The sequence below is a fragment of the Neolamprologus brichardi genome, chromosome 11, assembly GCF_056152115.1.
Source record: "Neolamprologus brichardi isolate AB-2024 chromosome 11, ASM5615211v1, whole genome shotgun sequence".
In the NCBI taxonomy this organism is placed as follows: domain Eukaryota; kingdom Metazoa; phylum Chordata; class Actinopteri; order Cichliformes; family Cichlidae; genus Neolamprologus; species Neolamprologus brichardi.
In genome coordinates this window covers 9,493,518-9,512,867 of record NC_142114.1, presented here as the reverse complement: position 1 = coordinate 9,512,867, position 19,350 = coordinate 9,493,518, and the positions used below count along the sequence as shown (strand labels likewise).

At 40.0% G+C, this 19,350-nt stretch overlaps 1 protein-coding gene across 1 annotated transcript in view; it reads left to right on the top strand.

Annotated features, from left to right (window-relative positions):
* Nucleotides 1-19,350, top strand: part of LOC102798151 (myelin basic protein-like) — a 51,195-nt gene that overhangs the window by 29,632 nt on the left and 2,213 nt on the right. Inside the window, exon 3 of the mRNA XM_006794871.3 lies at nt 353-416. Coding sequence (XP_006794934.1) covers nt 353-416 — 64 coding nt within the window. The remainder of the gene's footprint in view (nt 1-352; nt 417-19,350) is intronic.

Here is a 19,350-nt window from a genome sequence, read left to right as displayed (position 1 = left end):
ATTCACAAGTGCATGCATGTAATAAATCAATTAATCAATCAAAATAAGACAGATGATAAATAGATAAAATCCTGACAAAAAGTCCCGGTCACACATTCAGTGTTGCAACAGCTTCCAGTGTGCACATGATGTATCCACTTCTTTATGAAAGTTGAATAAAAGGGTCTCAGCTTAATTCTGTTCTCATAAAGCACCTAAATACTAAATGGGTATAATTACCTCCCCCTCGCATTGTCTCTCTTTCTCATCGCCCCTCTCTCACACAGTTGGCCTGTTTGTCTCTGTCTTTGCTTTGTTGCCATGGCACCTCAGCATCTCACCTCTTCAATCTGTTTTTGTGTTCTCATTAAAGGCTCCGTCACCTGAACCCAAAGAAACGGCAGTAGCAGAACCTGAACAACAAGATGAAGTCTTTGGTAAGAGGTCTTTGAATTAAAATTTTCATGCATATTACATATTGGAAATACTCCCATCTGACAGACGAGGAGATGTGTATGTTTTTCACTTGATGATGAGAAAATGAATGACAGTTTGTAGTGTGCATAATCAGCTCTGGAGCAATCTAAAGATTGAATAGAGGCCTTCCCAACCCATACATGTCCACTTATGAGAGTCAAAGCTGGCATCAGTCAATTTACAGAATATCCATCATATTTTTTAGCTGCGTCTGGCTGGTTTTAAAAAAGTTAGCAATGATTTATGAAGGACAGCCTTTCTTAAAAGTACTGTTCCAATCATTCCAAAGTTTTCTGTTGATTCTTATAGTTTAGAAAAGTTTTGTATTTGGGTCACATTCACGGTGATGTGTTTCGTGTGAAAGGATCAGGTATTACAAATAATGCCTCTGTAATACTGCAGCTCAGCAGATGAGGGCAGTTGAGTTTGATCCACAGGAGTAGACCCATGTAGGTTGGTTATGATTTGATTTTAGGGGTCAGTGCTTTTGCAAATTAGAATGTATGGGATTATTTTTGCAACCAGAGGCAATTGCAGTTGTGCGTGCAAATATGCTGACTATGTCTTTTTTTTTAAAAAAAAGCAGATTAAATCTCTCTGGTGGACTTTGCACTGTAAGGCACTCTGCTTAAAGAAAAGAAATCAAATTTCTAACACAACAAAATCAACATAGTCTGTTTTTTTTCTTCTTCTTCTTCTTCTTCTTCTTTTTGTCCCTACTGTCAGTGAAACAACTAGAGTCTGTGACACATCCTGTTGGCTCTTGTTTACTGTGTAAAGATGCACCATGCCAGGGTGAAGGGAATTGTTTACGTTTATTTTGTTTGTTTGTTTGTTTAAGGCTTCACATACAATATGTGCTCTTGCTAAACATCCAAAGCCATCGGCCGCTGAATTGCAGTGATTTAAGGTCTCTTTAGCCACCTGCTGAAGTTTGTATTTTTGCCTAGAAGCAGCTAAAATACCCAAGAGACAAAGCGGAAAATATGTGCAGCGTATTTACTTTCCTCACCTGAATTTTGGGACGTTGAGGCTTGGTGAATACCAAGCCAGGAATGATTGGCTCACATGCATGGACTAAAAAGTGGCTAAAGCACAAAAGAAAATCGCAAAAGCTACTTTTTTTTTTTTTTTTTTTTTTTTGCTTTAGCCACTTTTGACTGACTGATTTTCATTGAGAGCAGTGTTGTAAATGGCTCAGTCACTGCTTGTAACCAAAATAATCTATTTTAAGGTTAAAACACTCAAATAATATTTAATTTTAACTCTTATTTCTTTGTAGTTCTTTAGTTTTTCATAGTTAAAAGAAAATATTTTTTATAATATTATGAATAATATAATAATTAAATTAAATTGTTTCTGGTCTAAAACTTGAATATTAGCAGCTAAGCTAGCTTTAGAGTTGCCAGAAGGCATTGACCAGTAGAACATTCTAGTCTCTATTTATTTACGTTTCATGAATTTTTTTATGACATGCAAATGAGTTTGCCAAATCACCTCAGTCCATATTCAGAATAAGCTTATTCAGAAGCTTATTATTGTTATTGGCAGGTCTAGCTTTCTAAGCTAATGCTACTTATCATTTATTGGTAGCGTTAGCTTAGAAAAGTAAAGATGTTTGTACAGTTTATCACATGGACATTTATGCAGTTGTGACAAATATCCCTTTTGACTTTTAGCTATGGAAATGTTACTTGATGTTCTTTCAAAAAACGTGTGATGATATTAGCAACTAGCTGGCTAAATGTGTCATCAATACTTTTCCAAGCTTCCTTTGTATCATTTTATATAAAGTTTTGAGCCCTAACTGTTACGAGCACTTTGGTTCAGTTACCATATCACTACTAATACTAATTATAAGAGGACCAAAGAATATACGGGAATCTGATCTGCCTGCATATCTTCTGTTTATTAAGATTTTCTGATTCATAGTTTTGTCACAAGATGAGAAGGGCAAAATACTGTCCAAAGATACAATCCAATGCTGGGCACTCGATAAAACGGCAGAGCAGGCCTGTTAACATTCCAGCTATTGAAAGCCGCAAACACTTTGAGCAGCTCTGGCTGTATATGGTTTACATTTGACCACATCTTTTCAAAAGTGTTTCAGTCACTACTAGCAACAAACTATTTGCCATAACTCCATATTTATGTTTCTTTTATAGAGAAATAAACCTCCCCTTACACTGGTCACACGAAGAACTCGTACAAACATGTAATGTGTGTTAAATTTGTGTTGGGCAATAATTTTGCCATTGGGGGTGAAGTTTGAGACTGATTGTTGGGTATATGACTTTTACATTTATGTCTTTAAATGACCCACCACTCAAACCCAGGGGATGCTCTGGAGAAGGAGGAATTGGTCCAGTCTGGTTTCTGCACTTCTCTAACCTTCACACAGTAAGGTTGGGGGAACATGCAGTGCTTTAGGCTGCTTTGTATTTTGGTAACAGCTGTTCATAAACTGAGAGACTAGACTACAAACAAAAACAATTAATATAGTATTCAGTGACTATCCAAGAAATACAAAGTCATTGAAGCGTGAAATCACTAGAAAAGAAATCGAAATGTCTAATTTTCTAAGAAAGGTCAGTATTGATTTCCTATAATGCAAAACAAACTTATCAGTCCAGCTGCAGTGTGTTTGTATGCGTGCATGTGAATGAAGGCACAATTAAATTTTTCTGTCCATAATGATGTTATGTCATGGAAGCTTGTTTGAGTGTGCAATCACGCCTGTGTGCGCAGCACCAGAGAACCACCACTCTTGCTTGTTCTCACTGATTATCAGCAGGAAAGGTATACCACGCAGAAGCTTCATCAGGTTTGATCCACTCGATATGCTCCTCCTCCTACAACCTCGGTAATTAATGTCCCTCCTGTTAAACACTCGCCATTGATCGGAGTGGAAAAGACTTAAAGGGTCCACTATTGACATAAGTGTTTTTAAGAGGCCACGTAGCAGTTCTGGCAGCTCGTAGGTATACACAACTTAGGATACAGGTTAAAGTAGCCATCTCTTTGTAAGGCAGCCTAAAACATAAATGACTCAACTGAATACCACACTCATTACTGAAAACGGGAGAAAAATAATTAGTTTGGTATTTAGATTGATTAAGATTTTGCCCTTTCCATGTCAGCTAAGTTTTTGCTTAGCCTTTCCTGCAAACAGACTGGTTTAATGAGGTTTTTCATCGAAAGGACACCACCTCTGAGCTCCTCAATATTATTAATGTGTTGATTCTGCTTTAACTCTTAATGTTTAACTGGATCTTTGCTCAGTCTGCGCTGGCCTCGGGTAGTGTGTAAAAATCACGTTTTCTTATCAGTTTCTAACTCATTGCTGCTCTGGCTTGTGCACCAAGGCTGAAGTAATTTAGTACCATTAGGTGATTCTGAAGTGGTGGACAAAGGAGGAAAATGAGGGATTTCCATCATATTGGCCCAATGTGAGTGGTTTATGACCAGCAGGTTAGCAGTCTCTATTGGAGCGTGTTGTAGGGTGTAGTGGTCATCAGCAGGCATCATGACTCATGTCTCCATACTGCACTTCCTGTTTGCAGTGCTTTTTTTTCTTTTTCACTGAAGGGCAAACACCACCATTGGCTGTATGGCTCTTAAAAGCCCATTATGACTCCATTACCTGCCCTAGCTTCCAGCAGGCCCACAGCAGAGCAAGACGGGCCCCCTTTAGCTGTCAGGGTGAGGGGAGGAGAAATGAACAGCAGCTGTGGATAGAAACCAGGAGAGGAAGTGTAGTGTCAGGTGGGGAAAGGCTTAGCAATTGTGGCCTGGTCAAAAATCTTGGGGCAAGATGGCTTTAGGTTGTGTCATTTTTTCTAAATCGTAGGTGGTCTGTAATGGAGAAACTCTGGCGATCAGAGTCTTGGCCAAGAACACTTTATCACACTAAGAGGCCTGAGTTTGATGCACCAACTCTAAGATTAGAGCCTGCAGTCTAACATGAGCCACAGCTGCCCAAGGTTGATTTAAAAATGTTGTTCTTAAACAAATGCCTGCAAACCTCAATGAACTGAAGCAACATTGTCAAGAGAAGCAAACCGAAATTCATCCATAATGATATGAGAGACTAATAAAGTCATTCAGAAAATTATGACTTCATATTATTGCTGCTAAAAGGCGTTCTGTACGCTATTGAATTGTTACCTGTACCCAGGACCTGACAACAGCCAAAAGTTCCTACCAAGTTGTGGGGTCACTTGGTGGGGACTTCTATGATTAAAAAAGAAAGGGACCTTCCACTTATCAAATACGTTTAGTGCAGGTGTGGGGAACTCCAGGCCTCAAGGGCCGGTGTCCTGCAGGTTTTAGATCTCACCCTGGGTCATCACACCTGAATCAAATGATTAGTTCATTACCAGGCATCTTGAGAACTACAAGACATGTTGAGGAGGTAATTTAGTCTTTAAATCAGCTGTTTTTGTATCAAGGACACATCTGTAACCTGCAGGACAGCGGCCCTTGAGGCCTGGAGTTCCCCACCCTTTAGTGGAAGTGGCCACCCCATTTGTTGGTTTACTGCTAAAGGGACTGCTAATTGCTTGTTTGCTCACAGAAAAGTGAGCAAACAAGCAATGTGTACATGTGTTAATGCTAAACAAGACTTTGTTCATGAAATAAGAGAAATGTGGAAACAATGTGCTTTAGTGCATAGTGTCTGCAGATGTATGCGCACACAGGTTGCCTGTTGATTGTTTGCCATGTGAACGCTCCAGGACATTTTGGTTTACAATTTGCTCAGTTTTGTGTCCTACTAAACATCTTAATTCTGACAGAGAGCCACCGCAGAGAAGCACACTTCACCTTTCTCCCTCTCCATAAATCCACGGCACACTTTGGCTGCATCCATTACAAAGGACTCCTCTTTGGTATGACCGTGGTTCACTGGTCCATTTATTTTCCCATCAAATTCATACAGCTGTCCAAAAAGTGAGTACTGCAGGCACCAGGCTCAGGTTGCCTGGATAGATTGTTTGTACTCTCTACAGGCTCTGTACTGGGTTGTTACTCCATTATTTTGGGCAATGAACATTTAACTGTCCACCCAGGCTTGAGAACTAGTCTCAACACTTTGCTTGGTTGGACCGTATCAGTGTATGAGAGTGTATCAAAGCTGTGTTTTTCCTACAGAGCATTTGGCTTGAAAAGATTGTCTTTTCTTTGTAAATGCTTGGTTTCTTAGCAGCCTCTTTCTGCACTCACACTTTAAGATGGCTTTATTGTGATGAATCTGTTTAGATAACCTTAGCTGGATAATGTAAGGGGCTCTGTTATCATGCAAAATTACATGATGACAGGCAGCCTGAGGGAGCCGGAGGATCTCTTGTCTTCCCCCCCTCATATTGAAATGTGTGGGGAACAATCCTGCCTTCTGTTCGGAGGAACCAATTCTGGAGCTACTGTGAAAACGCTGTGTAGCAGTGCTCCTGGGAAATTGTCTCTAGCTACAATAGGGCTTCATAAATAAGCAAATGAAGATGAAAGATCTGACTGGAATGGAAATATCCCTGCACAAAGCAGCAGATATAGTTTTTATTGTGTTGGTGTCCAATTAAATTTATTTAGTGCATATAGTCATTTTGTGGTGATTTTAATTAAGAGCAGGAATCAATATCAACCAAATATTGTTCCATTAAATACTTTAAGTATACTAAATATTTAGGAAATGCCTTTCTCACTTTAATAATCTAATTTGTTTCCCTTTGTCCACTTAATATTGTCTTAAAAAGATCCCATTTAGCCAATACTGCTGTAATATATGTGGCTTGCTTTTGTCGAACTGTGAAGAATGCTCAATATGAGTTTACACAATCTGCTATAATTGAACCATTTGAACTGTTACAGTCTCTCTATACACAGCCAATCTTTCATTAACCATAAACTAAAAGCAGAGAGCTGTTTCAGTTTGAATAAAGAACTATTGGGAATAAATAATACGCTGCTGAAATACTGGGCTGTTTTTTACAGCAGGTGAAATCCACACATTAGCTCTTCACCTCCACATGTCATTCAGTAGAACCACAAAGGCTTTAAGAACATTAGCCAAATCATTAGCCAGATTACACTATTTTCAGTTTATTTCTTGTCTAAAAGGAATCTACTATGTGAGAGACTGTACTGTACCAAAAAGGTTTCGGTCATGTGCACGGGGTGGCTTTTGCAGCATGAAATCAATATAAACCAAATGAGTGCACTCTGAGTTCTCATTCGGTTTGGTTATTTTTATCTTTAGCAGAAGGACCAAAACTCTTAAGAAGAAAAGGGCTTGATGTCAATGGAGTCGTATGCCGGTTTGAATTCTGCCTTTTCATCTGCCTTGGTCACGTAACTTTTCCATTTATGTGACAACGTCTTGTTTTTTTTAACTTTGACAAATTTGAAAGTGAGTGTCTTATAGATCTGACATTCTCTCTTTTCACCTCCTTTGATGTCACGTCCCTCATCTCCTCCTCGTCCTCTTCTGTTCTCCTCTTCTCTAAAAAATAAAAAAAGGAGGAAAAAAAGAATGCAATTTGTTAGTTTTGTTAGCATATGCTAAGTCACATATTTTAGGATGCCATGTATACATATTATGGGGAATTTAATTTATTTATATACAAGATAATTTGTCAAGTTGTGACTTGGAAATACTTGTAATGGTGCCTTGTTCCGATAACATTAAAGAACCACTGAGCTAAACTAGCCTCCTAACAGTTAACTCTGTAACTTCTGTCGGTGTTGTGTTTTTTGGAAACCAAATTTCCCAGAGGAACCCACCGAGGGATTAATAAAGTTTTATCTTATCTTATCTTAACTACAGAGCAGAGACAGTGACTAAAAGTTGAACATAGATACTTTGATGTCACTCACTTGTTTCTGAAGCTTCAAGATAAGTGTTTTATAGCATACCTATCTTTGTTTTGAAGCTGTATATGATGAGGGGGGCAGGTCAGGGCATGTTGTTAGCCAGTGAACATAGTATACTACAAATGCTTCTGTTCTCTGAAACATTGCACGACCAGTATTTTGAAAGGACACGTCCTTCAATGTGCATAATAAACAATTATGTAGCACTTCCACTGCATCTGCACAATATCTCTAAAATTAGAAACAAAGCGTCTCAGAGTGACGCTGAAGAACTAGTTCATATGTTTGTTACTTCTAGGCTGAACTTTTCTGATTCGTTATTATCAGGCTGTCCTAAAAACTCTTTGAAACGCCTTCAATTGATCGAAAATACTGCAGTGAGTACTGACGCGGACTAGATAGAGATCTTTTTTAAAAAGTGGTTTGTTACTGCTGCATTCTGTAGCAAGTTAGCTAGCTAAAGTAAAAGAAAATGTTAGTCACAGACTGCGTCAGTAACCATGAAAAGTATTGCGTAGACATACCAGTAGCCATTTTTAGCGCTGTTCTGTAATTTTGTTAAAATTGGACGTGTTCTGGGAAATTTGGTCTGTTAGTCCTCCTCTATCGCAGGCGAGGCTGCTTCAGACTCCATTGATCTACTTCGAGCCTGCTGAGGTTAATGAGAGCACTGGCTGATCGGAGCAGGCGGAGTAGCTGAGACTGATTCACCTCTGTTTGCTCATTACTAACTGTGTAGAGAAGCTCCTGAAAATACAGATTGAGCCGTAATTAAAACAGAATCGGAGCATGCTCGCTGGAAATTGGATTTTCCCCCTCATGAAGTCGGGTGCATATTTAGTATCTGATTTAGTCTCTGGGTGGAGTTAATGCGGCGTTGTGTGTGTGATGTACACAGCTGGCTTTTCATTTACTGACTTGCCCTTCAGCTGACCCACAAAGCTCCCTCTGCTTTCTTCAGTTATCGCTATATATCTTCTTTAATCAGCTGGCTTCGCTGTTTGCTGGAAACAAATTTATTTAATAATTTATTTATCTGAGAATGAGAGAGGAGAATAAATGAACCGAGACACATCTTAGAGTTACAAATAGCATCAACGTTGAGCGACTTCTCTTTAACAAATTGTGCAGCATGTTACAACTTCCATAAATAAAAATTAATGTTTCAGCTTGTTGCTTTGAAGTTACTGGAAAAAAAATACTTCACATTTGGCCTGCTACAGATTCTTAGCTTTTCGTGAGTGTATCAGCTTATGCAATAGACAGTAAAAATGAAAACTGGCATAAAACATTAAAATTCATGTACGTAGGGCTCTCTATTCATGACTTTTCTCATCAATATTACATCAACAACTTGCAGTGCGAGTATTGTGTGTCACTCTGCCAGATGCCACGCTTCTCTTTGACCTCATAGTGACATCACCACTATGGATAAGTGAATATCTTAATGTGCCTGTACTGATCCCTGTGATAATGGAGGCTATAGTCAAACTTGAGGTGAGTGTGAGCAACTCAAATTTAACCAAATTTTTGCATGTTGGATTTAGTCTTCTGTGATGCGCACACATGGCATGTTGTCACTGAGATTGTGTAAGCACTGCTGACTGTGCATACAACGCAGTATTGAGAATATGTTTGGTGCTCCTCTGTGGATTTGCCAGTCGCACATGTATAAAAGTGCAGTGGCTCAGTCATTTGTCTCCGTGGCGGAGGCTGACTCTAGCTGGTACGGGCCCTGGCACCGCCGATGTGAAGCACCTCCTCTCCCCTCCCTCCACCCTCAAAAGCTCTGATTGTTAAAGGGCAGCATCACTGGACTAGTGTTCTTTGGTTTGACACCATTGTTCAGAGTCTCCTTTTCTGTCCTCCTTCACCTTGCATTTCCTTTTTCTGACCTCTTTACTTTTGTAGTTCCCCCTTTTCTTTTCTTCTCCGGTTAATGAATTAATCACTCGGAAATTTAAAAGCCACGCTGTTGCTGCTCTAAATGTGCCTGTGTTTATGCAGCCGTATTCATGACCTTCTGCATGCAGCCTCTGAACCAGCTCCCTGTGTATTCTTCATCTTTGTGCGTGAAGAAATTGTGCCTCATTGTGGCCATGAGTTCAGTAAACCACGTCATCTTGTCTCGGTCATCTGGCAGGACAATTACTGAATTACTGTGTGTGTGTGTGTGTGTGTGTGTGTGTAGTTCTGAGGCTACAAGAGTCCAAAGGGAGGGGATAGATGGGTAACAAAACAGTACAAAGGTACTACTCTTGCTACTGTGTCCCAAATGTCAGACAAGATTATCTAGAGTCTTTACTCTTGGAGAACAGACAGACATGCAGAACCTGCATGTGTGTATGGTAATCCCGATTGAGAGGGGTGTTTCAAGTGTTTTTCTGTAGTGGTCATGATGGGTTTGTATTAAAAAAACAAAACAAATGCATTTTAATCTAAGGTGGGTTCATCACATTAAATGCACAGCTGATCAAGTGGTCCTTAAGTGCCGCTAGAGACACATTTGAATTCATAGTTCACTGCCTGCAATATGTGGTTGTGTGCAGCTCTAATCACTGCCAAATGTTGTTTGTGTAGTGCTTTTTTTATGATCTGCTTTTTTATTGCTGCTCTAAGCTGTTTGCTGAACCTCCTCCATGCAGGACACAAGCACTGTAACTTCCAGAAGTAAATCAAATGCTCTATACAGTAGATTGGTTTACAGCTCTGGGATTTTTTTTCTTATCCTAAATCACCCACACACACTCCCTGGATACTTTATTATGCACACCTTGGTATTACGCAGTTGGGCCCACTTCTGCCTTATTTATCAGAGATTTTGGTCGATATTGACATGTTGGTGTCACAGAGTTGCAAAGGTGCTGTGCTGAATTGAAATCTGGTGACTGTGAAGACCATTTGAGTACATTGCCATGTTCAAGAAACCAGTTTGAGATGACTTGAGCTTTATGACATGATGCTTTATACTGCTGAAGGAAACCATCCGAACATTGGTCAGTGTTCTCACAGTGTAACTTTCTCTGTAAACCCTGGAGATGGTTGTGGAAATTGGATGCTAAGTGTGATATTTCAGATTTCAGATTTGTAGCGTATGATCTAAACCAGGTGTGGGGAACTCCAGGCCTCAAGGGTGTCAGGCAGGTTTTATAGGCGTCCTTGATCCAACACAGCTGATTTAAATGGCTAAATTACCTCTTCAACATGTCTTGAAGTTCTCCAGAGGCTTGGTAATGAACTAGTCAGTTGACCAAGGGTGTTATCTAAAACCTGCAGGACACCGGCCCTTGAGGCCTGGAGTTCCCCAAACCTGATCTAAACTGTGTTGGGAACAGTCTGCTTTATTTTAATGTAAGAAACTGCAGTTATTTCACTGTAAGATGTCTTTTTCTCATACAGACTGTCTGAACTACCTGAACTAGAAAAAGCCTTTTAGGGGTAAACCAGAACTTTCTTTTAGATCTAGTTTAAGAAATTCTTACAGCAGGTCTATCTGTGTATCTTCCTATCTATCTAAAGAAAATAGTTCTGCTGTGAGAGAAAGGAGAAAACTGACATCATAGTATCAGCACTGGTGTTGGCTATATAGGATTCATAACCTTCTGTTCCATCTAGTCTACTGTGGTTATTTTTAGCAACAGATTCTGTATAAAAATACTGAAAATGCTTTCAGGTGCATTAAAAACTAGCACTGGTGTTCTTCCACACATAGAGTTCATCTTCATCATGGTGACATTTGGATTTTGAGGTCTTGGGCGCTCGGCAGAGCAGAGTGTTTCAGAGTGTGTCGGTCCTGTTTGTTTGAGGTTTGTCTCAGGTTTGTTTTTGGAGTGTAATGTCTCATCTCAAGCCTCAAGCATCCAGCTGGCTTATGAGTCCGGGACATTAGTCATGCTCACTCCCTTGCTGAAACGTGTGTATCTATAAATGTGTTTTGGCCTCTCCATGGGTGAGGAAATGTCCCTGAGCACTATGCTGAATGCATCAACCCATGTTGAGCTGCTCTGTGTGCTGGCCCTCTGTCATACTAGAGACAGCCATTCATAGTGGCTGCCAGGGAAAACCTCATCCTCCACAAACACGTCTGGCATGGCAGATATAGTTCTTTATCAAAACACCAGGCTTCACATGAGTTAGCTGTGGCATTTAAATGCAAATCGCAGTAAAGTGCACACTCTATATGCTTTAGTTTGGCGTGGTTGTTGCCAGATTTATTTTGGTTTGTGAGCCGTATGTGACCAAACTTCTAACATGATGTTCAACCTGAGATTATAAGATTTAGTGTTGAGTTTGGTGTGATAACTTTGGATGGCAAAAATGGGCCTAAAGAAGCTAAACAGCTCTTTTGAGTCTCTTTTAGGATGCAATCATAACTTTAAGCTGTAATATAACTTAAACAGTTGAGATATATAAAAAGCAATAGTTTCACTACAGCTGGAATGAAGGGGCAGTATCTAGAGCAGGGGTATTAAACTAAAATTTGAGGAGGTCCAGTTGGAGAAAATCTTCTCAAGCAGAGGTCCAGGACATCATAATGTCTAACTTACGTTATGATTGTGATAGAGAAGCAACCTTTTTAATTTTTTTTTAAAATTTATATCTGAACGTATGAACAATAGACTGTCAAATCAATGAAAATACAAGTTAAAAACATGTCAACAAAATTTATTGTTAACACTGAAACACACAGTAGGCCTACATTAGATATAGGGCTGCTGTTTAAAATGAATTGGAGAAAATAAATAAAATGGCTAAATTGTGCATCTTAAAACAAAGTGCTTAATTTCAGAAAAAAAAGTTTCCCTTTTTCTTTACATTTTACATCTCGACTTAACATCTCAATACATTTTCAACAGATAACATCAAAACATTTTAACAATTTTACAGTTTCTCTTTCTTTCACCCCCTTATATTCCACTTCCCCACTTTCTGTTGTTCAGTGAGAGAATTGAGCTTTAGTTTGCTCTACTAGGATTTTAAATCTGGGCTGGAATGGTGTCAGGGCCATTCTCATACACATGTGTAGGTGCTCATTGGTGAGCCTGGAACGATATTTAGTTTTTATTATGTTCATTGTGGAGAAAGCTGCCTCACAGCTGTATGTGGAGCCAAACATGGTCAAGATGTACAGGGCTACTTTCCTCAGATTTGGGAAAGCTGTCTCAGAGACCATTTGGGGCCAGAAAGTGGCAGGTTCAGTTCTTCCAAACTGCTCTTTCAGGGCCACATCTGCTTGGAGAGCAATCAATTGCATTTGAAGAGGCCCAGCATTTGCCCACTTGAAGTGCTGTGTGACTTCCTTTGAGAACCCTCTGACATCAGTAATGGCAAATGGGTTCTTTATGAACATGGTGAGCTGCTGTCTAAAGCTGAAGCTATCAAAACGTTTGCTGAAGTTTTCAATCAGCTTATCAACAAAGTCTACAAAAGAGGACACATCTCTCTGTCCCTGAACCTGTTCCTTCACTGTTGGGAAGTGTGCATAGTCTCCTTGCAGGTCTTCTTTGAACACTTCAAGTTTCCTCTGAAAGCAGCAGACAGCTGTCATCAGTTCACAAATTGAATTGTCCTTCCCCTGCAGCTTCAAATTCAGTTCATTCAGGTGTGAAGTGATATCAACCAAAAAGGCCACAATATCCATGTTTTTCCCATCATTTAAAAAGAGAGAAAAGTTTGTTGCTTTTTGACTGTCCAGCTCTTCCAAGAAAGCTGCTACTTCACTTCTGATGGACCAAAATCGCTCCAATGCCCTGCCTTTGCTAAGCCATCTCACATTGTTGTGAAGCAGAAGATCATCAGCGTGTGCATCAACTTCTCTGAGAAATTCCCTGAGCATGCGATGCTGACAAGAAGAAGATGCCCTGAGAAAATTTATTATATTCATCATTGTTTTCATCACCTCAGCATACTCATCTGACAGGGTGGAGCATAAGACAGACTGATGAATAATGCAATGGTAAGAGATTAGCTCGGGATTGTCCTCTTTCATTCTTGCTACAGCTCCTTTCTCTCTCCCCATCATAGCAGGGGCTCCATCTGTGGTTATTGAAACCACTTGGTTTGGCTCTATTCCTCGCTTTGTTAACATTTCCTTAATGGCCAGGTAAATACCCTCTCCTCTTGTAGTGCTGTGAAGGGAAGTTACACCTAGCAGGTCTTCACAGAACTCTTTGTTATCATTGTTGAAGAACCTTACATAAACTAACAGCTGAGCATTGTCAGACACGTCAGTGGACTCATCTACAGCCAAGCCTACACATGGTGTCTTATAAATAGCTTCTTCCAGCTGGGATAGCACATCCTGAGCTAATATTTCACTTCTCTTTGTGGCTGTTGATGCTGACATAGGTATTTGCTTTATTTTGTCACAAAGCTCTTCTTTTTGTTTACCCTCAAGTAATGTTTCTGCTACTGCACTCATGCACTCTTTGACATCACCTGCATCTGCAAAGGGCTTTTTGTGTTGACCTAAAATCCAAGCAACTCTGAGGGAACATTCATGAGCACGTTGTTGGGCGGTGAAAGAACTGGTTAAGATCCTTGTGGATTGATCATATTGGGCTCTGAGACTGCTAATTTTTTGGGACCTGAGTTCAGACTTGGATGGGTATGATTGTTCAAAAGCTTTGTGCTTTGTCTCATAGTGGCGTTTGACATTGCCACTTTTAATCAGTGCCACGGTTTCTGAACATATGAGACACACTGGTTTGCTGCTTGCGGCCGGAAGAATGAACATATATACGTCGATCCATTCAGTCTTGAAAGTTCTATTTTCGGTGTCTACTTTTCTCTTTTTTTGAAAGCGCCATAGTTGTTTTACCTCTTGTGACTCCCATTCACGTCTTGTCTCACTGTATCGTTAATCGTCTCGCTTGTCATTCGCCTCTCACCATCTCTTTCCTCTGTCTGTCTGTGTCTGCACTCAGCGTTGCGATCGCCTTGAATGCACAGATGTGATTGGCTAAGTAGTGTCACGTGAGTGGCTTAACTCGCACACAATTGGTTTGTATGTTCCCTGGTCTAATACAATGTAACGTTACCGCTTAAAATTGAATTGCCCTGTCAAAATTAAATATAATTTAATATTTTGTTAACTATAGGTCCGGGTCCATATAGGATGGCGACTGGGTCCCCGGTCCGCCTGTTAGTGACCCCTGATCTAGAGACAGCAAAAACATTTGTGGAAACATGTTAACATTATAGAAAGGCTCGTTTTTAACATTTGCATGTTTGACTTTTAGGGACTGCCTCCAGTAAGTGGTTGGTGGTTTAATTCCTGGATGTTTCAGTCTACATCCCAACGTATCCTTGGGCAAAACACTGAAACCTGAGTTGCTCCCTATGTGTTCACTGGAGTGTGAGTGTCTGAGTGTTAGCTATAAGACACTGGTGTAGGAAAAGTGATTGAATGTGTGTGAATGAGCCATGTAGTAAAAAGCACTTCTTGATCAAGTAGAGTAGAGAAGCGCTGTACAAAAACCAGTCCATTCACCATACAGTGCAGAATGTGTGGGTTTTTCATCAAAACAAAATCAGATAATTAATTATATGAGACAATGTCATCCTAATGTCAAGAAAACAAGGATGATGCAGAAAGAGAAAATTGCCCCTGTTTGTCAGAAACAAGTCATTGTGAGGAGCTGTTCAATTAAAAGTTTATTTGTATAGCACATTGAAAAACAACAGAGTTGACCAAAGTGCTTCACGATCGGTTAAAAACACGAGAAAAAAAATAGAGAATCAATTAATTAACAATTAAAAAACATAAACAGGCCTCATGGTACTCATACTGAACTTGAATTAAAAGCCAAAGTAAAAAAAAGTGAGTTTTAAGACGCAATTTAAAAGACTAAATAGACTCTGAAGTAGGGGTGGGTTTTGATAATTGATTTATCGATTAAAATCGATTCTGGCTTGGATAACGTGATATCGATTTTTTAATATAAATTTATTTTGCCCAAAACGCCAGAATCTCAGGTGAAACCTCACAAAATTTCAACAACCACCAAACAGCTAAAACAGTAAATGAGAGCAGGTACACGGATTTTGCACATACATGTAAACACAAAGCGCGGACCTGCCGACGGATCAGAATCAGTGAGTGAGTGATTCTGATGTTTCGGCGGGTCCGCGCTTTGTGTTTACGCCCTTTTTGTGCTGATTCTAAAGCTGTTAGTTTTATCTATCTCCAGACAATATTGACCAAACCAGCAGCAAAAGAAGATCCAAACTAATCTTCACATAAACATTGTCATGGATTCCCTCTGACTTTTGCTGTTTTGCTTCCAACACAATAAAATCACACTTCATGCACAGCTCTCTCTCCCTCTCTCTCTCTTGCAGAACAGTTTCCCGTCTAAAAATCTGTTTTCTGCATTATTCGCTTGCTTGTTACGCACAAGTCTACGTTGTTTACAGCGCTGTCGGTCGATGTTATTTTTCCTTTTACTTACTTCCAAAAAGAAAACCTAATTTCTGCTGTTCAATACTGAACAAATTGAAACTTTTTAAAATTATGCAAAATGCAAAACGCTTAGCCGTGTCTCTAATAAAACCGCTGTAACTTCAGAGGTAATGTTCATATGATGATTAATGGTTTTCTTTCGTTTTTGATGTACTGCAGAATATTTTTATAAAATCCCAGGCCAGGAAAATCACCTTCATGTTTTTCTGTGTTTTATCTTCAGCTGCTTTGACACAAAGGCATCTGCTGTGACGCTCACACCTTTGATAAAGTCTGGAAAGTGTCAGCTTCCTTTTTATAGATACAAAAATATGTAAATATACTGATCTTAATTAGAATATTTCTGACTGTCTGAGGCAGAATTTCCCAGATACAAATCGAATTGAATCGAATCGTGGATCGAATCGTTTAGTGACCTTGTGAATCGGAATCGAATCGATTCTAGAAATCAGTGATGATACCCAGCCCTACTCTGAAGTACAAATCTCCTCTGGCAGATTATTCCAGAGTCTGGGTGCTGCTACTGCGAAAGCCCGATCTCCTCTATGCTGTTGGTAATGACAAAGCATTGAAGCACTTCAAGGTCAGCCTTACAGCTGCTTGAATAAAAGCAGCAGCTGTGACACTGCTATGTGTATAATGGTGCCTTGCATCATGCATAGCAAACAAAAATCCAACTGTGGTGGGTCCTCACTCTTTGGATTTTTCAGATTAAAACCAAACAGAAAGACAGTAGGCTATATCTCATGTTGATTTATAATCACTCGAGCTTAACGGCAATGTGCATTGGATAATCAGGGAATGGTTCTACTGCTTATCTCTGCTAGGGAAATCTCTGGAGGACTAACGCCCTGAATGCCAGCGGGGGTTACAGAGACAGAGGACGTCTTTTTTTCCCGCTCTTAGCTTGTGGGTGCTTCAGATCCACCATCAATGCAGCAGCAGATAGATTTTTGCCCCTGGGTAGGAGGGTTGGTCCGGGGCCACATAGCGATGGATGTTTTTTCAGAGGAATGCTTCCCGTGCCTCAGTCCCACCACAGTCCTTGTTCTTGTCCCAGATGCTTGGCTGCACATCCTCCTCACACTGAGGAAGAGGAGGAAAAATGAGGAGATTGAGGCCCACTCCCTGCATGCCTTCCTCCTTCTAGATGCTGAAATTTCGCCTCTTGCACGGTGCTGAATTTCTTCATTGAACAGATCAGACAGGCCAGTTGTCTTTACCTCACTACTGAATGTAGATCCTGCAGGAGGCAGAGGTGGTGATGGTAATTGTTCTTGTCACAATAATCAGCGATTTCAAAGGTGGGAAGGCACACCTGTAACTTCACCAGCATTACCCGCCCATCTAGGCACTTTTGTCACCTAAATTTTCATCGGGATATCTTGAAGCTGGTGTGGAGAAGTATTAAAGATGACATATCTAAAGAGGATAAGTTTATTTTGAATAAGATGAGCATCTCTTCATGCAAAAAAATAGCAGAAACCTAGAGTGATATGTTTGAAAGAGCATGCACAGCAGTCTGACATTACTCATTGGTTCCTCTGCGGTGGTTTAAGGAGCCCTCGGCAGAAGCATTGATGGTAGGGCTTGAGGAGTTCTCATTATCTCCCGTCTTCAAACCATGAATAAATCCAGTATTTATGAAAAAAAGCCAACATGGTGAAGTGAGCACGCTTTCAGCACAAGCTTGCTTTTCTCCACCCTGCTATACATCAGACTGCTGGATAATTGGCCCTTAGTGTTGTTTACAACTTGTGCGTCTCATGTATGCCGTGTCATCTCAGGTGTAGCCACACAGCTGGATAAAAAGTTTTTAATATAGTCAAAGACTACATGGGGGAGAAACTATGACATGAATTGCTTGATTCTCTTCTCTTCAAAAATGAAAAGAAGCACTTTGTTGCTCCAACTTTTCAGTGACTTCAAATCAAACTAGTTGTCAGACTGAGCGGCACAGACAGTTGCAATCAATGAAATTGGCGAGGTGTTTGAAGGATATTTCTTAGGTGTTGATTGAGTCACTGACTCCTGGAAAATGCTATTAAAGGGTAGATTGAATCCTGGAAGAAACAAGTCATTCTGTATTTAGATGAAGAGCCTGGGATTCGCTAAAACATAAGAGTGCACGCTGTTGCTCAGCCGTCAGTGACCTAGCAGCTGAAACTAGAGGCCTTCAAAGCATTTACTTGCAGTTCAGCTTGTTTAGAAGTACTGTGCGAGATGAACGTAATACTTCTTGACAGCAGCGAGGAATTATCCGTGAACATGTCGCAGAAAAGTTACCGAAAATCTGTGAGAGAACACAGATATTTGACAAGCTAGCTAACAAGGACATCTTGTCCTCCCAGCTTCATTACCTGGGATTCTGAGCTTGTTCTATTACTTTAATTGCAGTTCCATGGGCCACTGTTGTGCAAGTAGTTATACAGCAGAATAGTGTCCTGTTTCTTCTCCCAATTAAATTTGACAACTTAATGTGAATTTGGGGGATTTTAAACCAAAATCTTCCATCTAACGTCCAACTAATTTCACTCTCAGCATGTTTTGTTCGTTGAGCTAAAACCGTGTGTCCAAAGCAATCTGGTAATCTTTCAGAAAGACTCGTTCAGCAGTTTAATTTTTTATAGACAAATGATAATAGGATGCAAAATAAGCAGTAGACAAAATGAAAACAGCAGGTCACAATCACAATGGATGGCTTTTTGCCTCGGCTGTTGTTTCTTTAAATAGAAGACTAAGGTAGATCAAATCAACACAGATGGCAGTCTGCTTCACTGTACGCAGAATTGTATTGTGTTAGGTAATGCCAGCACCACTGTGCTGAGGAAAAAAGCAGCAGATGATGGAAATCTAAAAGGCCTCATGGGCAGACCACTAAAAAAAACAAAAAAATAATTGTCTTATTAATTCTGCAGTTTGCTGTGCAATAACTGATACCACAAAACCTGCTTTGTGTGATATATAACATTTTGTTCAAGAGGGATGTTCGACATCCCTCAATATTTCCATGGCAATATATGCTCGGTGGTTACAATAAAGCCATTTTAACCATCACACGTGGAAAAATTTGCAATACATCGAGCATATTCGATATATCTCCCACCGCTACCATCAGGTTTAAAAATGGACAGGGAAAAAAAGAACAAAATGTGAAACTAAGTCAAAAACCCAATGTATGGCATAAGTGGCTACATCCATCACATGTAGCACTACTCCAGCACCCGGGGCTTGTTGTTGCTTATTGCTCATGTCTGTGAGGACATTTCTTAAGGTGTCTGGCTCTAACTTTCAGGTCATTGCAATGCTGCAGAATTTGAAAGCCATCAAATGGATCCCTGATGGTATTCTTGTTGTAGATAAGAATCTAAAAACAATCTAAAAATCCATTTTTGTTATAGTGCAAGTATGTATTTGGTGCTTCAAGCAAATGAGATGAATAAGAGTTTCCTTTGGAAATGCCACAGATCAATACAGCACCTCAAACACAGAGTTACACTGAGCCTTACTGTTGGCTGCATATGTGAACAAACTGTAGTAACGGCACAATATCGAGGCCTTGA